Source organism: Arvicola amphibius, chromosome 5 (assembly GCF_903992535.2).
Source record: "Arvicola amphibius chromosome 5, mArvAmp1.2, whole genome shotgun sequence".
Classification (NCBI taxonomy): domain Eukaryota; kingdom Metazoa; phylum Chordata; class Mammalia; order Rodentia; family Cricetidae; genus Arvicola; species Arvicola amphibius.
Genome location: NC_052051.1, coordinates 70,642,368 through 70,665,802, shown reverse-complemented (window position 1 = coordinate 70,665,802; position 23,435 = coordinate 70,642,368). Strand labels below are relative to the sequence as shown.

Genomic DNA, 23,435 nt, shown 5'->3' with positions numbered 1-23,435 from the left:
TATTTGGGAGTTGGCCAGCAGTGCTTACAAATGGCATTCTCATGTGGGATACCTACATCCACAAAAGATCTGAGAAAGCTTTAAAAAGGTTCTAAACAAACAATAATTGAGCCAAATCTAGCTTCCTAGTCTCATGTCTCTCATGCTGACCACAGTACAGAGACTTGTCTCCTGGCAGCTGCCTGCAGGATGGAGCCAGCTGCCAACCACCATGTGCTAGCACCACAAACTAAACTGAACAGAGCCAGCAACTAACACAGCAATTTAAGATTTGTCTCATGCAATCAAAAAACAATACAGGCCGGGCGGTGGTGGCGCACGCCTTTAATCCCAGCACTCGGGAGGCAGAGGCAGGCGGATCTCTGTGAGTTCGAGACCAGCCTGGTCTACAAGAGCTAGTTCCAGGACAGGCTCTAAAGCTGCAGAGAAACCCTGTCTCGAAAAACCAAAAAAAAAAAAAAAAAAAAAAAAAAAAAAAAAAAAAAAAAAAAAAAAAAAAAAAAAACAACAATACAGATCCTCAGAGAAGACAGATCCAGATGGAAAAGGAGGAACTGTTGTGGGACAGTCTTTGTACACTTAAATATGTATCACTCTCATGGGTTACATAGGCCAGAGCTAACTGGCCTGTAGCTAGGCAGGAAGAGACTGGGTGGGAGAGCCAGACTAGGAGAAGGGTGGGAAGAAGAAGTGCAAAGTCTGAGGTCCCAAGCAAGATGCAGAGGAAGGAGGAGATAAACATGCCATACTGAGATTAGGTACTAAGCCACATGGTAGAACATATATAAAAATATGGATTAATTAAAGTTGTAAGAGCTAGTTAGTAATAAGCCTAAGCTATTAGCTGAGCATTGATAATTAATATTATGTCTCTGTATGGTTATTTGGGAGCTGGCTGGTGGTGCTGACAAAAATTCCACCTACACAGGACAGCAAGGAATCTTACACAGAGAACCCATCTAGAAAAAAACAAACAACAACAACAAAATAACATGGAAGGTGTATCACAAGAGAAAACACAGGTAAAGCACTCGACAGAGCACATAGTCAGCTCTGTAAGATCCCACAACTCAGTAATAAACAATTAACAACAATAAGAGTGGGCAAAAGAGTCAAACACACTTCTTCAAAGAAGACGTACAAATGCCTACAAAGTACATGGAAACATGCTCATTGCCATTGGAGGAATGCAATGAACCCAGTGTGAGCTATAATTACACATCTATTAGCTCTGGCCAGAAGCAGGAAGACTGACCATACAAAATATGCTGAACACTGGCACAAAGGTAGAGTGTCTGGACTTATATATGTAGAGTGTGATATAAAGCAACAGCCAATGTGGTTTCTCTCTCTCTCTCTCTCTCTCTCTCTCTCTCTCTCTCTCTCTCTCTCTCTCTCTCTGTGTGTGTGTGTGTGTGTGTGTGTGTGACTTGGGGCCAGCGGTCAATCCTGGATGTCATTTCCCAGCGGCCATCCATCTTGTTTTTTGAGCAAGGTTCTGGAACTTGAAAATTACCAAGCATAACAGGTGGCCAGCAAACTCTGCAGCTCTGGCTGTCTCTAGTGGAATTATAGACATGTGCCACCATACCTAGCTATTTTATGTGGCTTATGGGATTCAAGCTCAGGTCCTTGACCTTGGGCAAACACTACCAATTATCTATCTCCTCAGGCCTCCTTGTAGTTTCTTATAAAGCAAAACATACGATTACTATGTCCCAGTAACCCCACTCCTAATCCACTACCCAAGAAAACAGACAGTAGCATCATGTAAAGACTTGTACTCATATATAAATAACTTATTCATAAAACCTTGATAAATCCCAATTGTTATTCTTTTGGCCCATTAAAGTGCAAGCCAGGCCCACTCCCAGCGAACCCCCTGCCCCGCCATCTTGAATCTCTCTCTTCCTGCCCTTTCTTGGTGCGTGCGCCTATCTCTCTCTGTGTCCCTCTCTCTCTCCTTTCTCTTCCCTCCCTCCCTCCCTTCCTCCCCCCCCCGCCCCCTTCTCCCTTTCCCCTCCATAACCCCCTGAATAAATAGTCAACATGTTGTGTCTGTCCATGTCTCTGTCTCCTGTCCGCCTGCCCCCACCACAAGCCACTCTGGGATTCGGCACGGGGGACCCGCTAGCGGCTCCAGACCCGCGGGCTCCCACTGCTCTGTGAGCTTATGAGCTCGCCACCTGCTCACATGGCCCGTGGGGATCTTGCAGGGACCCACAGTTGTCTCTGCCTTGGGACTGGCTGCTCCCAGAGTCCACTGCCTGCCTACAGCTGCCACCTGGGACTTTATAGCATTTTTTTTAAAAAAGAACAACACCAATGTCTCTCAATTACAGAAAAATAAAGAAGTTGTATAGCACCACAAATGGGATGCTGCTTGGCAATAAAAAGGAACTACTGTTAAATGCAAAACCACAAATTTCAGAACTCTCTCTATTGACAACGTCGGGTATAAGTAACCATAGTCACTAGAATTCCATTTTTAAAAATATTTTAAAATTAATACAAGTGCATTGTATGTGTTTACATGTGTATGCCACCACACATGTGTGGAGGCTAGAGGACAAGTTGTGGAAATGGTTCTCTTTTTATGTGAAACCCGAAGACTGAACTTAAGTCATGAGGCTTGGCAGGGAGCAATCTTTCCCCACTGTCCCACCGCATCAGCCCTAAACTCCATCCATATAAAGTTATACAAACAGCAAGATTATACAGAAAGCAGATCAATAATTACCAAGGGCTATGATGGACAGAGAGTTTTGCTACCGAGTGTACCAGAAGATTATGGGAGTGATGACAATATCCTAGCAGCCCAAGGTTGTGAGCACTTATAAAGGCTTCCAACCATGCTCTGAGTGTTGCACACTCCATTGTAAAGTTCTAAGGCACTCAAAGATTTGAGCTACATTTGTGTGTTTGTGTGTGTGTGTAAATATATACACACATCTTTTTTGCTTGTTTGTTTTTATAGACAAGGTTTCTCTGTGTAACAGCTCTGGCTGTTCTTGAACTCGCTTTGTAGACTACGATGGCCTCACACTCAGAGGTCCTCCTGACCCTGCCTCCTGAATACTAGGATTAAAGGTGTGAGCCATCACCACCCCACTAATTTTTTAAATCTTAAGAAAAACACACACACACACACACAATAATACTTTGGTAGACATATAATTTTATCAATTTATTAAACAGCAATGAAAATTTGCATACTAATAGATATGCTTATAAAATATTTTATATAATTAGTTAAATCTTGGCTGAATAGTTGATACTGAAGTATAGCATCTTTAATGCTTTTCAAAGTTAATCAACATCCTGACTTTGTAATTATTTATACTAAAAACATTGCTTTATATATGTGTTAAAAATGGCAGAACCACATTTAGTTAGGGTCCTTTAAGAAATTGTTAGAAATTTTGTCCTAACCCAAATTTTAATTATTTTTTAATGAGCATAATTTTTAACATCAATTTTGTTTGTTTGTTTTATTGTTTTGGTTTTTCAAGACAGGGTTTCTCTGTATACTCCTGGCTGTCCTGGAACACATTCTATAGATCAGTCTGGCCTTGAACTGAGAGATCTGCCTGCCTTTGACTCCCAAGTGCTTGGATTAAAGTATGTGGCACCACTGCCCCACACAAACATAGATTTTAAAAATGATTTTTAAAAGAACTGCATGTATCTATATGAATGTGAGTGCTGGTACCCAAAGAAGGGTTAAAAAAAAAATTGGATTCCCTGGAGCTGGAGTTACAAGCAGCTGTGAATCATCCAACCTGGGTCTTTTTTTTTTTTTTTTTAACAGCTTCTGGCTCCCTAAATACTCTTGCCTTAGACATAACCACCTGTATTTTCAAATAATGTAGCCTAATACTAACTTCACATTAATTTAGAGCCATACTATCATTGACAGAATGCTAAGAAGCAAGTCTGTCCTTCACAGAATAACTGGAAAAATAAACCAAAAACTTTTCTTTATTAGAAACCACAGCTAATAAAACCATGTGTGCAGTTTATGTCTCGTTAGTCAATTTTTTGCTGCTGTAGGGAGTACTGGATAAACCAACTCATTAAGAGCGAGCTGTTGAGTGTGGTAGCTTATACTTGCAATCCCAGCACTCAGAGGCTGAGGCAGTTAGGCCACATGAGTCTGAGGCCAACTCCAAAGTGAGTTCCAGGGAAGCCTAGTCAGCAGAGTGAGACCTTAATTCACATACATACATACATACGTACGTGCATACATACATACATACGTACGTGCATGCATGCATACATACATCACACATAAAAGCTGAGAGCCGAGCACAGTAGTACAAGTCTGTAACCCAGCACTTTGGAAATGGAGACAGGAGGATCAAGGTTATCCTTAGCTACAGAGAGAATCTGAGTCCAGCCTGGGCTACGTGAGTCTGGATCTCAAACATTTGGGTTGGGGGTTGGCGTGCAGTTTGGTAGTTCCAGCCCCGATCTAGTAGATCCATCCTTTTGTGCCTGCGGTGATCTGCACTTGAAGCCAGCAAAAGGAGAATGAAGAAGTGGTTGGGTCCTAAAAGTCCCTCGCAGGGCAGATCCCAGAGGCCCTCCCTCCTAAAGTTTCTCCTCACAGTGTCACAGCTGGACCCCAGCTGTTAACACAGGGGCTATGGAGGACATTTCAGACTCACTACATAGCATCCACACTACGGTACTCAGCCCCGCCATTAGAAATGCAGATGACAGCCGGGCGGTGGTGGTGCACGCCTTTAATCCCAGCACTCAGGAGGCAGAGGCAGGCGGATCTCTGAGTTCGAGGCCAGCCTGGTCTACAAGAGCTAGCTCCAGGACAGGCTCTAGAAACTACAGGGAAACCCTGTCTCGAAGAAAAAAAAAAAAAAACAAAACAGAAATGCAGATGACATAATACTGGTAGGAGTGACAACCACCGATGCTTATTGAGCATTTATTGCTTCTTAGCACTATCTGTAATGCTTTACATGAACTCGGCTAATGTTCACAAGTACCCTAGGAGACAGAGTGCCTCAAGATGAACATGGAACCACCTTCCTGCCTTCCTAAGAACACGCATTACTGACAGTAACTCATGCACGCACACCAATTCGGGCTACTTTCATCAGACTATGTGACCATAAACTAAGAAAACAGGCCCACTTGTAGGTATAAGAACACTGTGTTGCCTGGCGGTGGTGGCGCACGCCTTTAATCCCTGCAGAGGCAGGCGGATCTCTGAGTTCGAGGCCAGCCTGGTCTACAAGAGCTAGTTCCAGGACAGGCTCTAGAAACTACAGGGAAACCCTGTCTCGAAAAACAAACAAACAAACAAAAAAAGAACACTGTGTTGACTGATAAATTATTCAGGAATGGCTTTAATTATTTTGGAAATATACCTCAAAACCCCCAAATCTGTGTCCTTCCTCCCAGTCTGCAGAACAACTGTTGGTTTACACTTGGATAACATCAGCACCGACATTCTTAGACTATGACACTCCTTCTTAAAATCTGCATTTCTGGATTTGCTTCAAAAGGTTTACCGGTTCTAAAGAAAAGACCTGAGCCGGGCAAATACTGGCTACTCCTTTCAACTAGGAGGCTGACTCCCTGCTGGGTCCTAAAAAAAAACCACAGTCCTTCACTCAGCAAACTGCACCCTCCCCCCCCTCCCCCCCTCCCCCCCCCCACCCCCATGGCGACCAAGCCCTGGGGAATGAATTTAGGGTGTAGCCAAGCACTAGTTTCTCTCTTTCAAGCACAGTTCTGGCTAGGAGGAGCCTCAGACTTTGCATTCCTTTAACTATAGCTGCAGCTTCTCTCTATCCCCGTTTTTTCAGACTACAGTCAGAGAAAGCAGAATGCCACTGAGGCTGGAGAGAGACAGGAACATTCTGCTACTATTCTAAAGCTTTAACTTCTCATGCAATTGCAAACCCACAAGGAGCTAGGCTGCTACTGACGATAGCTAATTATTGGCAGTCTTGTCACACTAGGAGAACTTAGTTCGGAGCCACAGGCACAAGGAAGCCATTTGAAAACAGCACACAGAGCTTTCGGTCCAAGTCAAGTCTGCTTACAGTGAGGTCTTCCCACTCTCTGGGGACTAGGTGCGTCCGACTTTACTTCTTTCTGCAAGGCTTCATCAGAACGTTCCAGAGTACCTCCCAGGCCTTGCTCAGAGTCACTCGGCTTCGACTCTCCTGCTTTGTTTCTGTGGGACTTGTCGAGGTTTTCAGACATCCTCAGTGAGGTTTATTCGCTGCCCTAGGAAAGAAAGACAATGAGCCAAATGGGTTCAGACCGTGTCACTAGCCGACTGAGCAAACCCTTTCATTTATACTCTACCTCGGTGATAAAGACACTTAACCAACGACACCTGCAAGGCTTCGAGAAGAGCTGGAATATTTGTACCCCACTCCTGAATACCATGTCACAAGGAGGAAGGGGCTTACACCGACAGAAGACTTACACTGCCTGCTTCGGGTCCATCAAAGGGAGTGGTGATTCCATCTTAAGTCTGTATTTAGAGACAGTGTTTCCCTACATAGTCTCTACTGACCTTTAGTTCTCTACCTCACCCAGTCTGGCCTTGAACTCATGACCTTCCTGCCTTCAATTCACAGATGCTGGAACTACAGACTGTACCACCACACCCACCTGAAACTAACACTCTCTACCTTCATGGCTGGGAGCTAACAAGAAAAGCTCTTGGAAAGCTGGGCCTGGTTATACACTCTTGTAATCCCAGCACTTGGGAGGTGGAGGACAGAGCAACTTCAGGACCAGGGTCACTTAAGTAAAAACAAACAGCACCAATATCAACTCATTGGAAACAACGCTTCTGGCCAGCTTTCAGTACTGTGCTAAGGAGATGGATGGCTTCTAGTCTGATTGTGTGGAAAAAAAGACCTAGGAATGGGGGTGGGGGAGATGGCTCAGTAGGTAAGGTGCTCCTTATAAAAGCTTGAGGACCTGAATTCAGATCCTTAGAACCCATTGAAGCCAGGCACACAATCACACCTGTAAGATACTCAGAGTTGATCTCTCTGGCTTCCATGCACAGGAGAGTACTCACACACAACCGCTCCCCTAGATTCTGAAAGAATAACTGGGAGAGACAGGCAGATCTCTGAGTTTGAGATCGGTCTCATCTTTATAGTGAGAGTTCTAGAACAACCCAAGCTACATAATGAGACCCTGTCTCAAAAAACAAACAAATCAAATAATAAATAAATAAAAGGGAGTGACAAGTAGTACTTTCTAGACTCTATAAAGTATAAGAGAAATGCGTGGGACGCATATATGCATATATATATATACACACATACATATATATGGGGTGTGTGTGTGTGTGTGTGTGTGTATTTCCAGAGAGGGTTTCTCTGTGTAACAGTTCTGATTGTCCTGGAACTAACTCTGTAGATCAGGCTGACCTCAAACTCAGAGATCTGTCTGGCTCTGCCTCCCAAGTGCTGGGATTAAAGCCGTGCGCCACCACTGCCTGGCATGTATTTTTAAACAGTTGCTAATCAACAGGAAGAGCATATGAGTAGAGCAGGAAAGAGCAGCAATCACAGCGAATGTGACTGGGTTTCCATTGAATCAGCTGCTGAGAAGAACAGGAATATCACCTGACACTCCAGTCTGGACCAGTCAATAAAAGCATTCTTCAAAGGAGTTATTTTATGTGTGAGTGGTTTTGCCTGCATGTGTGCCTGTGCATTGCATGTGTAGCTGATGTCTGAGTTGGTCAGAAGGTAACAGACCCCTAAAACTAGAGTTACAGATGGTTGTAAGACAACAGGTGGGGGTCGGGTGGTGGTGGCACACACCTTTGATCCCAGCACTTGGGAGCCAGATGCAGGCGGATCTCTGTGAGTTCGAGACCAGCCTGGTCTACAAGAGCTAGTTCCAGGACAGCTAGAACTGTTACACTGAGAAACTCTGCCTTGAAAAACCAAAACAAAAACAACAACAACAACAAAAAAAAAAACCCCAACTAACCAACCAATCAAACCAAACCAAAAAAAAAAAAAAAAATAGACAACAGGTGGGTGCTGAGAATCAAACCTTCAACATGTGGAAGAGCAGTCAGGGCTCATAACTGCTGGGCCAGTTCTCCAGCCCAAGATTTGTTTATTTTTGTTTTATGTGTATGAGGGTTTGCCTGCACATATGTGGACTATGTGTGTGTAGCGCTCACAGGAACCAGAAGAGGGCACTCCCTTGGAATAGGAGTTAACGTGGTTGTGAGCTACCTAATATGTGTGTTGGGAACTGATCGTGCGTCATCTGTGAAAGCAGCCAGTGTTCTTGACAGCTGAACCATCTCTCCAGCTCCATAAAGGAACCTTTTAATTACATTAAATTTTCTTAAGTCCTCCCTACCCTTCTCTATTCTTAGGACATTTCTAGTTAAGAAAGACAATGCTTCTACATTTACAACACTGAAAATAATTATATCCAGAAAATGACAAACTATTGTCATAAAAACTAATTCAGTCAAATAACACAATTGGAAGGTAATCGAGAATCTAAAGAAATGTCGGCTGTTTTAAGGAGATTTTGGCCTATTTTTCTTCTGCAATTAGAGAAGAATCACTTGGTTTAATTATCTAAAATCTCAAGAGATTTCTATTACATAGAATAAAGTTATTGGAATTGAAATTTTCGGGCCTGTTGTGATGGCCAGTCTCAATTGTCAACATGGTGATGTGTAGCTTCTTCACCTTGGAAAGGACTGTGGTGGTATTTTGTTTATGATCTAACAAATAAAGCTTGCCTGAAGATCAGAGTGCAAAGCTAGCCACACTAGCTAGCCACAGAGGCCAAGCAGTAGTGGCATACACCTTAAATCCCAGGACTCAAGAGACAGAAGCAGATGGATCTCTGTTAGTTCAAGTCCATCCTGGGCTACAAGAAATTGATCCAGTCTAAAAAGAAACAGAGCTCACACAAGGGTGATCCCAGCACTTGGGATTCCACACTTTTTTTTTAAAGATTTATTTATTATGTATATAGTATTCTGCCTACATATATCCTCTAGGCCAGTAGAGGGCACCAGATCTCATTACAGATGGTTGTGAGCCACCATGTGGTTGCTGGGAATTGAACTCAGGACCTCTGGAAGAACAGTCAGTGCTCTTAACCTCTGAGTCACCTCTCTAGCCCCCTGGATTTCACACTTTTTAATTCCAGCATTAAGGAGGTGGAGACAGGAGTGATATGGCTGGGTGGAGAGAGGACTATAAGGTGGGAGAGACAGGAGCTCAGTGCAGTCAGTCTGAATCAGTCTGAGGAAGCAGTCAATTTGAGGTTGCAGTCTGAGGAGATAGTTTGAGAACAGGACTGCCCCTTGGGTCTGAGCATTGGTAGTGGTAAAAACTCTCCAGTGACTGGCTGCTCTGCTTCTCTGATCCTTCAGTTTTCACCCCGATAGCTGACTCTGAGTTTTTATTATTAACACCAGAGAGAATTCCTGCTACAAAGGACGCTGTTGGGAATGATGTTTTACTTTTTGTTTTTGTGTTTTTTCGAGGCAGGGTTTCTCTATGGCTTTGTAGCCTCTCCTGGAACTAGCTCTTGTAGACCAGACTGGCCTCGAACTCACAGAGACAGAGATCCACCTGTCTCTGCCTCCCGAGTGCTTGGATTAAAGGTGTGCTCCTCCACTGCCTGGCTAATGTTTTACTCTTTTGGCTTTTTAGGGGGCCCGCCACCTGGTTCCAAATAAAACACACATGGAGGTTTATTCTTAGGAATGCCCAGCCTCAGTTTAACTTGTTTCTGGCCAGCTTGTTTTAGATTATCACACTACCTTTTGCCTCTTTCTCTATCTCTGTATTCCTTACTTTACTTCTTTCTCTGTGGCTTGCTGTGTAGCTGGGTGGCTGACCCCTGGTGTCCTCTCCTTGGCCTCCCATAGCTCCTATTTATACTCTCTGCCTGCTAACCCTGACTATCCTTGCTCCTGCCTCACTATTGGCCATTCAGCTCTTTATTAGGACCAGCAGGTGTTTTAGAAAGGCAAAGAATCACAGCTTCACAGAGTTAAACAAATGCAGTATAAACAAAAGACGCACACTTTAAATAATTTTCCCAACAGGACCCTCTGTGAGAACTGTCTAGATCAGGCTGGCTCACAGGAATGCTGTGAGAGATCAATTATGCTAACTGAGATGGGGAGATCTCTGCGTGATTTTCTTTGGAGCTTGCCAGCTGTGGGGTATCGGGTGGGACAGAAACCCCAAAAAGCCAGCCCTCAGTGTTACAACAGAGAATGTAATGTGACTCACACTTCAGCTGCAAGGACTTCCGCTAAATGGCAGACGATAGCCCTGGGCTGTGAGCCAAAAGTGCCGAAGTAGCTTTTGTTATCTTTTTGTTGATTCATTTATGGATTTTTGGAGGCAGGGTCTCACAAGCCTGGCTGGCCTGCAACTCTATAGAGAGAACAGGCTGTCACCTCACAGAGATCTGCCTGCCTTTGCCTCTCAATGGCTGGGATTAAGGGCTGCCACCATGTCTAGTGGCATTTCACCTTCTAATCCATGGCCCCCTCACCTTTGGAGAAAGGGTCTTAGCCACATAGAAAGTTACTAAGTTAACTAGGTTGGTCCTGAACTCAGATAGCTCCACCTGCCCTTATTCCTAAATTCTGGGATAAAGGCGTGTGCCACCACATCTGGCCTTACTCCTGAGTTCTGGGATAAAGGCGTGTGCCACCACATCTGGCCTTACTCCTGAGTTCTGGGATAAAGGCATGTGCCACCACATCTGGCCTTACTCCTGAGTTCTGGGACAAAGGCATGTACCACCACATCTGCCTGATCTTTCCTTCCAAAACTCATCTCTTCACGGTCCTAAATCCTACTAGAGTTTGGAAGTGCAACAGACCCAATGTACAACATCACCTACAGATTTCATAAGAAACAAAAACACACCTAACTTACCCTCTTCACATGCGGAGGAGCTGCCCAGACGATGAAGAGTGGGTGCAGAAAGGAGAAAAGCAAGACTCGTTTGAACTCAGCAGGCTACCCCCCAAGACCGCGCAGGTTCTGTCTCCTCCCAAGGCACGCCCTTCAGCCCTGTGTTTACACTTTTCTCCCACGTCCCGCAGGGCTGATGGCTAGACCGCTGGCATCCATCCCTGCCTTAAATTCAAGCCAAAATACGGTTATTTAAAGAGGAATAGAAAGATGAAAACAATCTAGCCAGAGAGAGACAGACATGTTTGCAGGGAGCTACAAGAAAACACAGTAGCATGACTTTGCTATTCTGAATAGCAGGAGGGAGCTGAGAAAGCCTTCCCAGAAAAGATGACACGTGACCTGTCTTTGAAAGGAGTAGAATTTCACCCCGTTATAAAGTTGGGGGGTGGGGGGGATAGAAAGTGGGGTATTTCATTCCTCTGGCAGAAGCCATGGCAACTGAAATGGAAACGGGACAGGTAGGGAAGATGGAAAAGAGAGGTTGGGAGTCAGATGGGGAAAGTGCTAATTGGTACTTAAAAAACAAAACGAAACCCTTCGCCTAGATCAAGAGCCAAGACCAACCATATTCTCCACAAAGACTGTTCCTATATCTGCACCACCCCCAACCCCGGCAGATACCCATCTGTTGATAGACACAAATCCCCGTGTCATTGTTGTGATGTCGCTGTATTTGGGAGAGGTTGCCCAAGGTGTTTAGGGTAACACTGGACCTGTGGTTTGCAACTTACAATATCTTTAGTAAAAGTGATCAATTTTTCATAAAATATCCTATTCTCCGTCACTTCTGAGATCCGATTCTGGCTCTTTAGAGTGCGACTTCAGCTTTCTACGGAGTTGCGTACCTCCTCATTTAACGCTAAAACTACATACACAGCGACCACAGGCTGGCACACAACCACCCTTTCAGGACAGGCAACTCTAGCTAAAGAGCTGTAGCATCCCGGGGCTACTTAACTGCTCCCATTCATTCGCTCAACCATCGTAAAATCCTCCCGGTACCTAACCAGGAAACTGAGGAGAGGAGGATCCTGGCACGGGGACACGCATCTGTCGGAGGTGCACGCGGGCCCAAGCTGAACACAAAAGAATCCTTCAGAAAGGATCTCTCAGGGAAAGAAAGATCTCTGGCCACAGGCGCGGAAACCGCGTCCACATTCCGTTGTAAACAGCTGTTTAGGCGGGCGAGGGAGCAGCAGAGGCGCGGCGGGAGGACGGCCCGGAGGGTGGGCCTCCACCCGCCCCTGTCTCCTCCTCGTCTCCATCCGGCATCCCCGGGACCCGACCGGCCGGGAGAGGCCAAGAAACGCCGGTGCTTCCGCCCCGCGCCACCCGGGCTGGCCCGCTGGCCCCCGTGGCCGCCTCGCTCACCTGCCGCGGCGTCGGCGATCTCCCTGCGGTCGCTCCCGCTGCGAATCCCGCGGGCCGGCGCCGCGAAGGGGCGGGAGCGACGCGCGGCGGGCTGGGCGCCTGGGCCGCGACCCCTCCGGTCCGGACTGCCTGGCTCGTCGGGGCTGCCGGCCGTCCTCTCAGCCCCGCTGTGGGGGGCAGCCGCCGCGGTGACCGGTCCTCAGAGCCGGGCTGAGCACGGGAGGCGGGTGTGAGCCGGGATGCGCCTGCCCAGCGTAGGGCGCCGCCATGTTCCTGTACGGCAGCTCTGCCTCTGTCACGAAGGGACTCTCGGCGGCTCGGAGCTGAGCCGCACCGTGTTTTTGTGTGGTAATGAACCAGCGCGGGGTGTGAAGCGGGGCCTGGCGCGGGCTGAGGGTCGCGAGGACGGGCGGCTCGAAGTCGCTCACGCTGCACAGGGAGGCGCCATGTTGCCGTACTGAAAAGCTGAGGCACGCCGCCTGAGGAGCGGGTGAAAAGTGGAGCGGGGGGCGCGCAGTTAGTCGAGGGAAGCGAAAGGTAAAGGCGCCAGAGAAGCCACCTTCCTTGCCAGGACTTTGAAAGTTGAGTTTTTTTTATCATCTACTCCAACTTCACTCATTGCCCTCTTGTTGGCATCACCACCCTCGCCCGCATACTTAATTGCGTGTCAATGACACAGACGCAGTTTGGATTCCGAGCCGAGTGGACCCTTCCGTGTGTGTAGGTGACCGAGGCTTCAGCTAAAGCGATGAAAGTGGGGGTGGGATGAGGAGGTAGGCACCGCGGTTCCCTAGCTCCGCTGGGTCTGTTCATAAACTAGATGAGCGCTCAGAGAGCAGTTGTGTTCCTAAAAGGAAGATCATTTCCTCTAAACAGCACGTCAGGACAAGCCCGCTTGGAGTTCATCTCCTTAGGTCTATGAAGTGGGGGCCCCGTCCTGATCATTGCTGCACCAAGAAAACTACCTCCCACACACCTTCAACCCTGCGGCGCTAAAATACCAGACTAACTACACTAACAAATACTTTATTATCGGCCTCGATCTTAAATAATAAAAGACATGTGACTTAACTGTTTTTAATGCTTTATAACAGCTCATACATTATGCATTTCTTAAAGCAGAGCTGTAAGTCCTCTACCTGTAGCCTATAAAATGTGGGTTTATTTAAATAAAACTAGGACAAATGGGATTAATGCTTTCAAACTCCATTAAAGCCCATGTAATTATTACTAAAATATTTAAGCCTGGTATAGTGCAGTATAGCGCTCTCAAACTGTTTACCAGGAGGCACATTGTTTTTCTGTTATAACAGATGGGCTCGCTGCTCTTCCAGAGGGCCAGAGCTCGGTGTACATGATGTGTGGCTCACAGCTGCATGTAATGTAACTCCAGCTCCAGGAGATCCCATGCGTTTTCATCTCAGCGTAGGAGCATGCATGCGCTTGCGCACACACAAAAGCACACATAAATAAAAATCTTTAAAAACAGCGCTGGTGAGATGGCTCAGTGGGTAAAGTGGCCTGACACCAAGCCTGTTGCTTTTTTTTTCCATCATGATTTCTGGGACCCACATGGAAGGACACAGCAGAGGTCTGGACGTTGTCCCCTGAAATCCATTTATGGGCTTCGACCCTTGAGAATGGGCTCACACGCACACTAACTATAAATACATAAATAAGCAGTCCTGCGATGCTGAGGGAGAGATGGCTCAGCAAGCATTTGACAAGCAAGCCTGGCGGTCAGAGTTGACTCCCAGAACCCACATCAAGGTGGAAAGAGAATTGACTCCACAGCGTTGTCACCTGACCTCCACGTGAGCCGGGCTGGTGTGCTCACACACAGTGTGCCCACACCGATTAAAAATACCATAGTTCTGTCTCCTGACCTCCATGTGAGCCATAGCTGGTGTGCTCACACACAGTGTGCCCATACCTATTAAAAATACCACAGTTCTCAGATGATTCGCTTTAGGAGAATACAGCTAAAGAAAGATAGTTAACTAATTGAACATTCAGTTCTTGTAATAGGTCTTTCTTGATAGGACTTTCTTTTGGGACCTCCAGCCCTCCCCACATAAGGACATGGAGACTTGTTAATTATGAAAACTTAGCCTTTAACTTAGGCTTGTTTCCAACTAGCTCTTGTAACTTAACCTGTTTCTATTAATCAACATTCTGCCATGTGACTTTTTACCTTTCCTCTGTTCTGTATGTCTGACTCCCTTCTTGTCTCGCTGGCATCTCTCTCGAGCACCTAGAATAATCCCGAGTTCCTCTCTCTGTTTGGAAGACCTGCCTAACCTCTCCTGTCTAGCTATTGGCCATTCATCTCTTTATTAAACCAATCAGGTGCCTTAGGTAGGCAAGGTAAAACAGCGACACATCTTTACAGTTTGCTCAAACATCCTGCAACAAGCTCTCCTATCTGAATTTAGACTAATGTGCCCATACCTAGTTGATGAGATTTGTTTTTTTAAATGTATTTTTTTAATTTAATTTTACATTCCAACCAAAGTTCTCTCTCCTACCCCACCTCCCGCCCCTTACCCATCCCATCCCCTAGCAACTCCTCCTGACAGGTAAGGGCTCCTATGGGGAGTCAACATTAAGATGGAATAGGACCATGCCCCTCCCCTCTGCATCAAGTCTGAGCATGGCATCCCCTCATAGGGAATGGGTTCTAACAAGCTAGCTCTTGCGTTTCCATGAGCTTGGTTCAGCTGTCTCTGGAGATCGTGATCCTGATCTCCCTCGTTCATGTATTCCCTCCTCCCTCTCTTTGACAGGATTTCTAGAGCTTGGCCTGGTGCTTGGTTGTGGATCTCTGCATCTGCTCCATCAGTTACTGGAAGAAGGCTCTAGCTTCTCTGGAGCTGTGGATTATAGTCTGGTTGTCCGTTGCTTTATATCTACTATCCACGTATGACTGAGTATATACTGTGTCTTTCTGGGTCTGGGTTACCTCACTCAGGATGGTTTTTAGTTCCATCCAAATTCCATCCAGCCTGAAAATTTCATGATGTCATTGCTTTTGTTTGTTTGTTTGTTTGTTTGTTTGTTTTTGAGAGACTCGCTATGTAGCTGTTGGCTGGCCTGGGACCCCCTATGTAGACCAGGCTAGTCTTAAATTCACAGAGATCCACTTGCCTCTGCCTCCCAAGAGCTGAGATTAAAAGCATGTCGACCAACAGGAGCAGAAATTCTAAAACTGTGTCATCTGAAAACCATACGGGTGATACCAGCAAGAAGAATGAAACATTTCCCAGGTGATTCCACCGTGCAGCCAGGGGAACGCAGACATACCCTGAGAGACATCTGCCTTCCTTTTTTCTCTTTTTATTTATTTTTATTTTTTATGGTTTATTTAACTTTATTTTTATGTGCATTGGTGTGAAGGTGTCAGATCCCCTGCAACTGGATCTTCAGACTGTTGTGAGCTGCCATGTGGGTGCTGGGAATTGAACCCGGGTCCTCTGGAAGAGCAGTCAGTGCTCTTAACCACTGAGCCATCTCTCCAGCCCGAGACATCTGCCTTCCTTGAAGAAAGTTTCTCCAACAAAGTGTCCCTTGGAAAGGATAAGACAATACCCAAACCATTCCATTCTAATTTGGGATGATTCATCTGTTAACCTCTTAATACTGAAAAATGTTCCTTTAAGTATTATAAATATTCACACATGTGCCAGTCTGATCTTTGGCAGTAAGAACTGGAAACTCAAACTAACCTTGAGATAAAGGGAGTTCCATGCCAGGCTGCGGTCTGGAAGGAGAAAGGGACCAGCTGTCCTGCGGGTTAGTTGCTGCAGTGAGCTCCCTGCAACATACAGGATCTCTCTACCTACTCCTTGTTTCTGGCTTGGTGCTGCTCCCTGTGACTTAGATTAGCCTGGGTAGAATTTGGCCAGTCAGGATGACTTTTGCATAAAGCCTGTCTCCTGTCTCTACAGGAGGCTGCCTTTGGATGAGGCACTTGGCCTCGGTCTCTGCCAGGTAGAGGCCAAGCTCACAGTCACCTAAGCATTGAGCACACACATGGGGATAGGCCCTGTAGAAGGCTTCATGGCTGAATGAATTGAGAGATCACTGAGCTGACAGTAAGGATGGTCAAAGCCAGCAAAGTTCCCCAAGAGTAGCACTGGACCTAGGGCTTAAAGTTTATGATGTCTTTAGAAAATGATGATTTACTGATGCTTTTCTGTAGGTTTAGTGGCTGCACATGAATCTACTGATATTTTAATTATCATCTGTGGCCCCTTGAGCCCGCAGTCAACACCCTGCCAGCCACCCAGGCCACGGCCTGCAGGGCCTTTCAGTCCTGCCGTCCGGCTCTTCCTCAGTCTTGATGTGTAGGTTAAAACCAAGTCGCTGTCGTTCAATTACCAACAAAGACTTGGAAATCAAGTGTGGGGGTGAAAACCTGCTAGATCAGAGAGACTTGACTTTATTTAATTAACACAAACACAAACTCGGGGTTCAGTGTGACTATCCCTTAAAATATCCTTTCCTTATTAAAGATTTATTTTATGTATATTAGTGCTACATCTGCATGTACGACTTTATGCCAGAATTTGGCGCCAGATCCCACTTGAGATGGTTGTGAACCACCAGCTGGTTGCTGGGAATTGAACTCAAGACCTCTGGAAGCACAGTCGGTGCTCTTAACTACTAAGACATCTCACCAGCCCCCAAATAGCCTATTCTTGGACCAGCTGGTTCAACGGTAAAGGTGAAATGCTGCAGAATCTGATCCCAGGCTCACATGGTGGAAGAAAACTCCTCTTCCAAGTTGTACTGATCTTGACATGAACACTTGAGTGCATGCACACACACACATGCATAAGGAAATGCAATATTTTTTAAATTCTTATTAAGTTTGAGGTACGTGGCCTTACTGCAGCCAGGGTCTATGTTGATGTCCGTGGCTCCTGTTGCCATGAAGGCTATATGGCTTCCTGGGGTCTGGGCTGCCACCTGGGGCCATGTTGGTGCCATGCTGATCTGGGTGGCCTGCACTACCACCTGGTGACATCCAGACTCAGGCTTCAGCCAGGTGATGGAGGAGAGTTATCTGTCTATGTTTCTTTCATTGGTTAATTAATAAAGAAAACTGCCTTGGCCCTTTAAGAGACAGAAAATTAGGTAGGTGGAGTAGACAGAACAGAATTGTGGAAACAAGGAAGTAGAGTTGGGGAGACGCTTCAGGCAGTCACCATAGTGAGTCTCCATGCTTCTCCTCTCCAAGATGGACGCAGGTTAAGATCTCTCCTGGTAAGCGATCCACCTCGTGGTGCTACCCAGATTACTAAATATGGGTTAAAGGAAGATGTGAGAATTAACCAATAAGAGGCTGAAACTATGGGCCCGGCAGTATTTTAAAAGAATACAGTTTCCGTGTAATTATTTCGGGTGTAAAGTTAGCCGGCGGCCGGGTGGCGGGACGCAGCCCGCCACTTCGCACTACAGATTGGCGCTCCAACGTGGTGACTAAATCCACTTAAAAACCTGAGAGGGCTTTAAATAAAGGAGAGAGAGAGTTTAACACAGCTTTTTGCTGTTTGCCTGGATGTGCCGTAGAGAGATTTCCTGTTTTGGCAATAGCGGCAGAGAAAAAGCTGAGTCATTTTAAAACGCGGCTTCCTGGTGCTCTGCCGCCATGACTGAGGCAGTAGCAGCTCTGGCTCTGCTCCGCCATGCTAAACTGTGCTGACCTCAGACAGGTCTATCGTAATTACCATAATAACAGCGCAGTTAAGGTTTAGACTTGGCTGTAAACAGGCAGTACCGTATTACCTCTACCTGGCGCAACTTAAGTTTTAAGAAGTGCTTAACCTTTTAAGAAGTGCTCCTGGATAGTAAAAAAAATTACAGATTCACAATAGGAAAGATTCAGACATAGAAGGCCTTTAAATGGGTCACAATGTTGGATAAATGTACGAAGGCTTGAGAGCAAAGAGAAGAAAAAATATAGAAAATAAAGTTAATGCCTTAAAAAAAAAAGTAAAGCCTTTAAAGAGACAGAATAAAGTAAGTGATAGAGTAAAAATAAGCCACGTAAAAATGGAAAATTCACAGAGAGTCTGGATGATGTATTTTATTGTGTTTTCTTTGAAATTTTTGACTGTAAAGGAGCTAAATACAGAGAGACATTTCATTATATGGGCTGCCAGTCTAGACCAGAATGGACATCTTAACGGTATGACTTCAGGATTTGGATCTAAGAACATGATGCTTTGGAAAAGAGTTTCTTCTTTTGTTTTCACAGAGGACGAGACTCTGTGGATTGCTTCTATCCCAATATGGTATGATAGACCACGCCCTCCTGAAAGGTTGCTATGAACATCTTCAAAAAATTACTTCACTCATCTGCCAACTGAGAGGAACCTAGCAGACAGGTCACACCATGAAAGACCTAAATAACAGCGCCCCCATTCAGCAGGAAGCAGTTTGGAGAGAAAACACTGCGCCCATTTTCCCAAATATTGCTTATAAATGTTCTTTTACATTTAAAGGGGGAGATGATATAGATATGAATTTGCATTGGTATAGATTTTAAGGTCAATTTTGTTATATGTATATGTATTTCTGATCTTGATTAAGCTATTGTGATTGTAGTTCATTTTAAAAACTGTAATGTATAATTAGGAAATATAGGTTGTTAATGGATAATCATTGATAATAGTTAAGCTTGTAGTCATGTTATTAGATTTTCTAGATATGTAGAGATATATTTCAGTTAGATAGACATTCTTCATATCTTTCAAAGACTGCAGAATATGGCATTTAATGTTTTAATAACTTAGGGTTTTTCATGACAATGAGACACGTCTGCTCCTGGCAGCACCAATCTACTTCGAGAGGAAGATGGGCATCGAAGAGGCTACTTATGGAGTTTGTTAGCCATTTGGGCAAGAAACTGCTCTTGGCTGGACTGTTGCATAAACTGGACACAAGGAACCCACAGAAAGAGGACTGCTGAACTTGCCTAAAGGTAAGATGGTCTTTTGGGGTTCCTGATTCATTAAAGAGTCTGCGAGACGTTCTGCAGGACACAGCAGAAAGTGACTGAACTGTCTTTGGAATTTCCTGCTTCATAGAATGTCTCTGGATACTATGGGCCTGTAGGCTGAAGATGGATACCCCACCGGTACAGAGGAACTTTGGGTGACTGTCCAGGCAGCGAGTTGTCTCTGTCATTTCTAGAGTTTGAAAGTTACTTACTTCTTGTTTACTTAGGTAGTCTTATATCCTTCTGGAGTCTTTGATGGAGTTGAAGAATGGTTTTCCTTAGTTATGATAAAAGATAAAATAGATCTAAATATTGTAACTGTAATTCTTGCTTGATAACTGTTTTGTTACATGTAATTTTGCTATGTTAAAGTTGAAGCCTTTCTTTTTTGTTTAAACAGAAAAAGGGGAAATGATGGAGGAGAGTTATCTGTCTATGTTTCTTTCATTGGTTAATTAATAAAGAAAACTGCCTTGGCCCTTTAAGAGACAGAAAATTAGGTAGGTGGAGTAGACAGAACAGAATTGTGGAAACAAGGAAGTAGAGTTGGGGAGACGCTTCAGGCAGTCACCATAGTGAGTCTCCATGCTTCTCCTCTCCAAGATGGACGCAGGTTAAGATCTCTCCTGGTAAGCGATCCACCTCGTGGTGCTACCCAGATTACTAAATATGGGTTAAAGGAAGATGTGAGAATTAACCAATAAGAGGCTGAAACTATGGGCCCGGCAGTGTTTTAAAAGAATACAGTTTCCGTGTAATTATTTCGGGTGTAAAGTTAGCCGGCGGCCGGGTGGCGGGACGCAGCCTGCCACTTCGCACTACAGCCAGGGTGTGCTGACATACATGGCTCCGGTTGCCACAAGTGCCATGCAGATTCCTAGGTCTGGGTCACCACCTGGGACCAGGTTGGAGTCCAGGGGCCACACTGCCATCCAGTCTAGATGGCCTATGCTGTCACCTGGGGCCATGGTGATATCCAGACCTGGGCTGTCGAGGACCATGTCTGGGTTCATGGTTCTACCACAGTCAGGGTCTGTGTTGAAGTCCAAGGCTCATGTTGCCACTAAAGGTTACATGGAAGTCCGGGGTCAGGGCTGCAATCGGTGGCCTTGTTGGTATCTAGGGGCTGTGCTGCCACTCAAGAGTCAGAATGTCATTGGAGCCTAAGCTGCTGCCTAGGACCAAGTCTGGATCTGTGGCTCTCCATCAGCTGGGGTCTGTGTTGATGTCTGTGACCCTTCTCACCTCAGGGGAACACAGGAACCATGCGAGATGAAATCAGAGGGCCATGCTGAGCCAACCTGCCCTTCACTGGTCCTGGGATAGCTGCCCCTGTCCCTCACCATAGGTGAGGGAGAACTGACCCTATGGCATGGGTGTAGGGGAGCTAGTTGGCTCTGCCCCTTGCTGAGGGGGTGTTCCAGTGGCCTGGACTAACCAGCCTGACTATCACACAGGCCCACAGCCAGGCTTGGGGTTGGCCTACTCTGACATCTACCCCATCTAGGACCTGCTGGAGCTCATGAAGGGACTGCTCCTTTGGAAAGATCTCCATGCAGGATCTCCATGACTTGGGATATCCGAGAGGAGTTTCAGTGAGGATCCAGTGATGATGGTGAACCAGAAACGAGGGGCCTTGAACCAGACTTAATTGCAATAAACTTTCACAAGTAAAGCTGACTGGACAAAAGTGTGCTACACCGAGGCTCCCAGTGCCTCCAGGATGTGAAGAGGTGTTGGAGGGGCAGAAAGATGCAGGAGTGAAGTAGTTTTGCTTTTTGCTTGCTTGTTTTGTCTTTGTTCTGTATTTTCTTTTCAGGGGCACTGAAGGGATAAGGGGAGAATATAGAAGGCCTGGGAGGTGAGCAGAATTAGGGGACACATGATGTGAAATTCCCAAAGATTCAATAAAGAAATTGTGTAGAAGAAGAAGAAAAGAAGAAGAAGAAGAAGAAGAAGAAGAAGAGGAAGAGGAAGAGGAAGAAGAAGTAGTAGTAGTAGTAGTAGTAGTAGTAGTAGTAGTAGTAGTAGTACTTTGTGGCAAGCTGCCTCATCCCCACCCCAGACAAGATCGTGCAGTGTAGTTCGGGCTAACCTGCAACTCAATCTTCCTGCTTTAGCCTCTGATGTATTGGGATTACAGTGGCCATCACAGCTGTCTTTAAGCTGTGATTTTATTTGAATGTTTTCCATGAAATTAACATTCTGTTAGAATGTTGATTCTACCAGGTGCTGGAGCCATGGATCAGCAGTTAAGAGCACTGGTTGTTCTTCTAGAAGACATGGGTTCGATGTCTAGCTACCACATGGAAGTTCACAACTGCATATAACTGCAGTTCCGGGGAATCTGAGTCCCTCTTATGACCTTGGTAGGTACCACACACACATTATACATAGATATACACACAGAATAAGCAAGCAAACAAACAAAAAACCAGAAGAACAAGCCAGACATGGTGGTGAAAGTCTTTAATACCAGCACTTGGGAGGCAGAAGCAGATGGGATCTCTGAGTTCGAGGCCAGCCTGGTCTACAGAGTGAGTTCCCGGATAGCCAGGGCTATATACCCTATCTTAAAAGAACAACAACAAAAGGCATGAGCAATGGTAGCAGTTAGAAACTGAATGTTCCTGTCTTCTCCTGAACGGTTAGTTCTGGTAGCCAGGGTCGTGCTTTAGTTATGTGCAGAACAAAGATTGCAGCTCAGGTTACAGCTGCTCTGATGACTATGTGGACCTCACCAGGTAGGCTCCTTCCGCAAACCTCCTCTCCCACTTAAGCCATGACCTCTTTTCTTTCACCTCTTTTAAAGCTGCCTTTTTATTAAATGTGCCAAAGACTTGGCTTTCCTAAGATAACTGGTACCATATATATTATAGCTCTCAGCCCTCTGAAGAGTAGCTATTATGTCAAAAAATAAGAAACCACTCATGGTATGCCAGAGGATTGGGGCACTCTTAAAGTCTTCCCTACCACTTTAAAAAAAGTTCCTATTACACTGACTTTGTATGTGTGGGTATGTGTTATGTGTGTGGGCACCTGTGCCACAGCACATATGTGGTCAGAGGGAAATTTATGGAAATTGATTCTCTCCTTCTACCATGTGTGTCCCAAGGATCAAACTCTGTTGGGAATATTATTTTCTGGTGTGTGACTATTGTTTATGCTGCATTTGTTTAACTCTGTGAAGCTGTGTTCCTGTGCCTGTCTAAAACACCTGATGGTCCTAATAAAGAGTTGAGTGGCCAATAGTGGGGCAGGAGCAAGGATAGGCAGAATTATCAGGCAAGGGTATAAATAGGAGCTTCAGGAGACCAAGGAGAGGAGGACACCAGGGGCCTGCCACACAGCAAATCATGAAAAAGAAGTACAGAAAGGTATACCGAAATAGAGAAAGATAAAAGCCCAGAGGCAAAAGGTAGTCGGGTTAATTATTTAAGAAAAGCTGTCTAGAAACAAGTCAAACAAAGACCAGGTATAACTAAGAATAAGCCTCTGTGTGTGATTTATTTGGGAGCTGGGTGGTGGGCCCCTCAAAAAGCCAAAAGAATAAAACATCATACAATAGAACTCAGTTCCTTAGGCTTGGTGGCAGGTGTCTTTACCCACTGAGCCACAGCAACTCTTATAAAGAACACATTTAATTGGGATGGCTCGCTGACAGTTCAGAGGTTCAGCCCATATCATCATGGTGGGACATGGTGTGCAGGGAGACGTGCTGGAGAGTCCTACAACTTGCAGGCAACAGGAAGTGGACCGAGTATCACACGGAACAAAGCTTGAGCATATATGAGACGTCCAAGCCCGCCTCCACAGTGACACACCTCCTCCAACAAGGGCACACCTTCTTCATAAAGCCACACTTCTGAATAGTGCCACTCCCTCTGGGGGCCAATTTCTACCACCATATTCTGTCTCAAAAAAATGAAAACAAAGCTAACAAAAACCAAAAACATATCCTTACTAAATATGTAGACTTCCTGTTAAGTACTGTTATTAGGTGTATTTATTTTATATGAATGAGTATATACATGTGTACGTTGAGTACACTGCCCACAGAGTTCAGAAGA

At 45.5% G+C, this 23,435-nt stretch overlaps 1 protein-coding gene across 5 annotated transcripts in view; it reads right to left on the bottom strand.

Annotated features, from left to right (window-relative positions):
• Tcp11l1 (t-complex 11 like 1) overlaps nt 1-12,551 on the bottom strand; it is a 39,817-nt gene extending 27,266 nt beyond the window's left edge. For 2 of the 5 annotated variants that reach the window (XM_038331897.1, XM_038331900.1), the window contains exons 1-3: nt 12,360-12,551; nt 10,947-11,150; nt 6,072-6,258 (exon numbers count right to left, since the gene is read on the bottom strand). In XM_038331897.1, coding sequence (XP_038187825.1) covers nt 6,072-6,234 — 163 coding nt within the window. In that variant the 5' untranslated portion in view covers nt 6,235-6,258; nt 10,947-11,150; nt 12,360-12,551. Of the gene's footprint in view, nt 1-6,071; nt 6,259-10,946; nt 11,151-12,359 lie in introns of those variants that run through there. The other 3 variants (XM_038331899.1, XM_038331898.1, XM_038331901.1) reach the window with 3 other exon arrangements.
• Between the last annotated feature and the right edge of the window lie 10,884 nt (nt 12,552-23,435).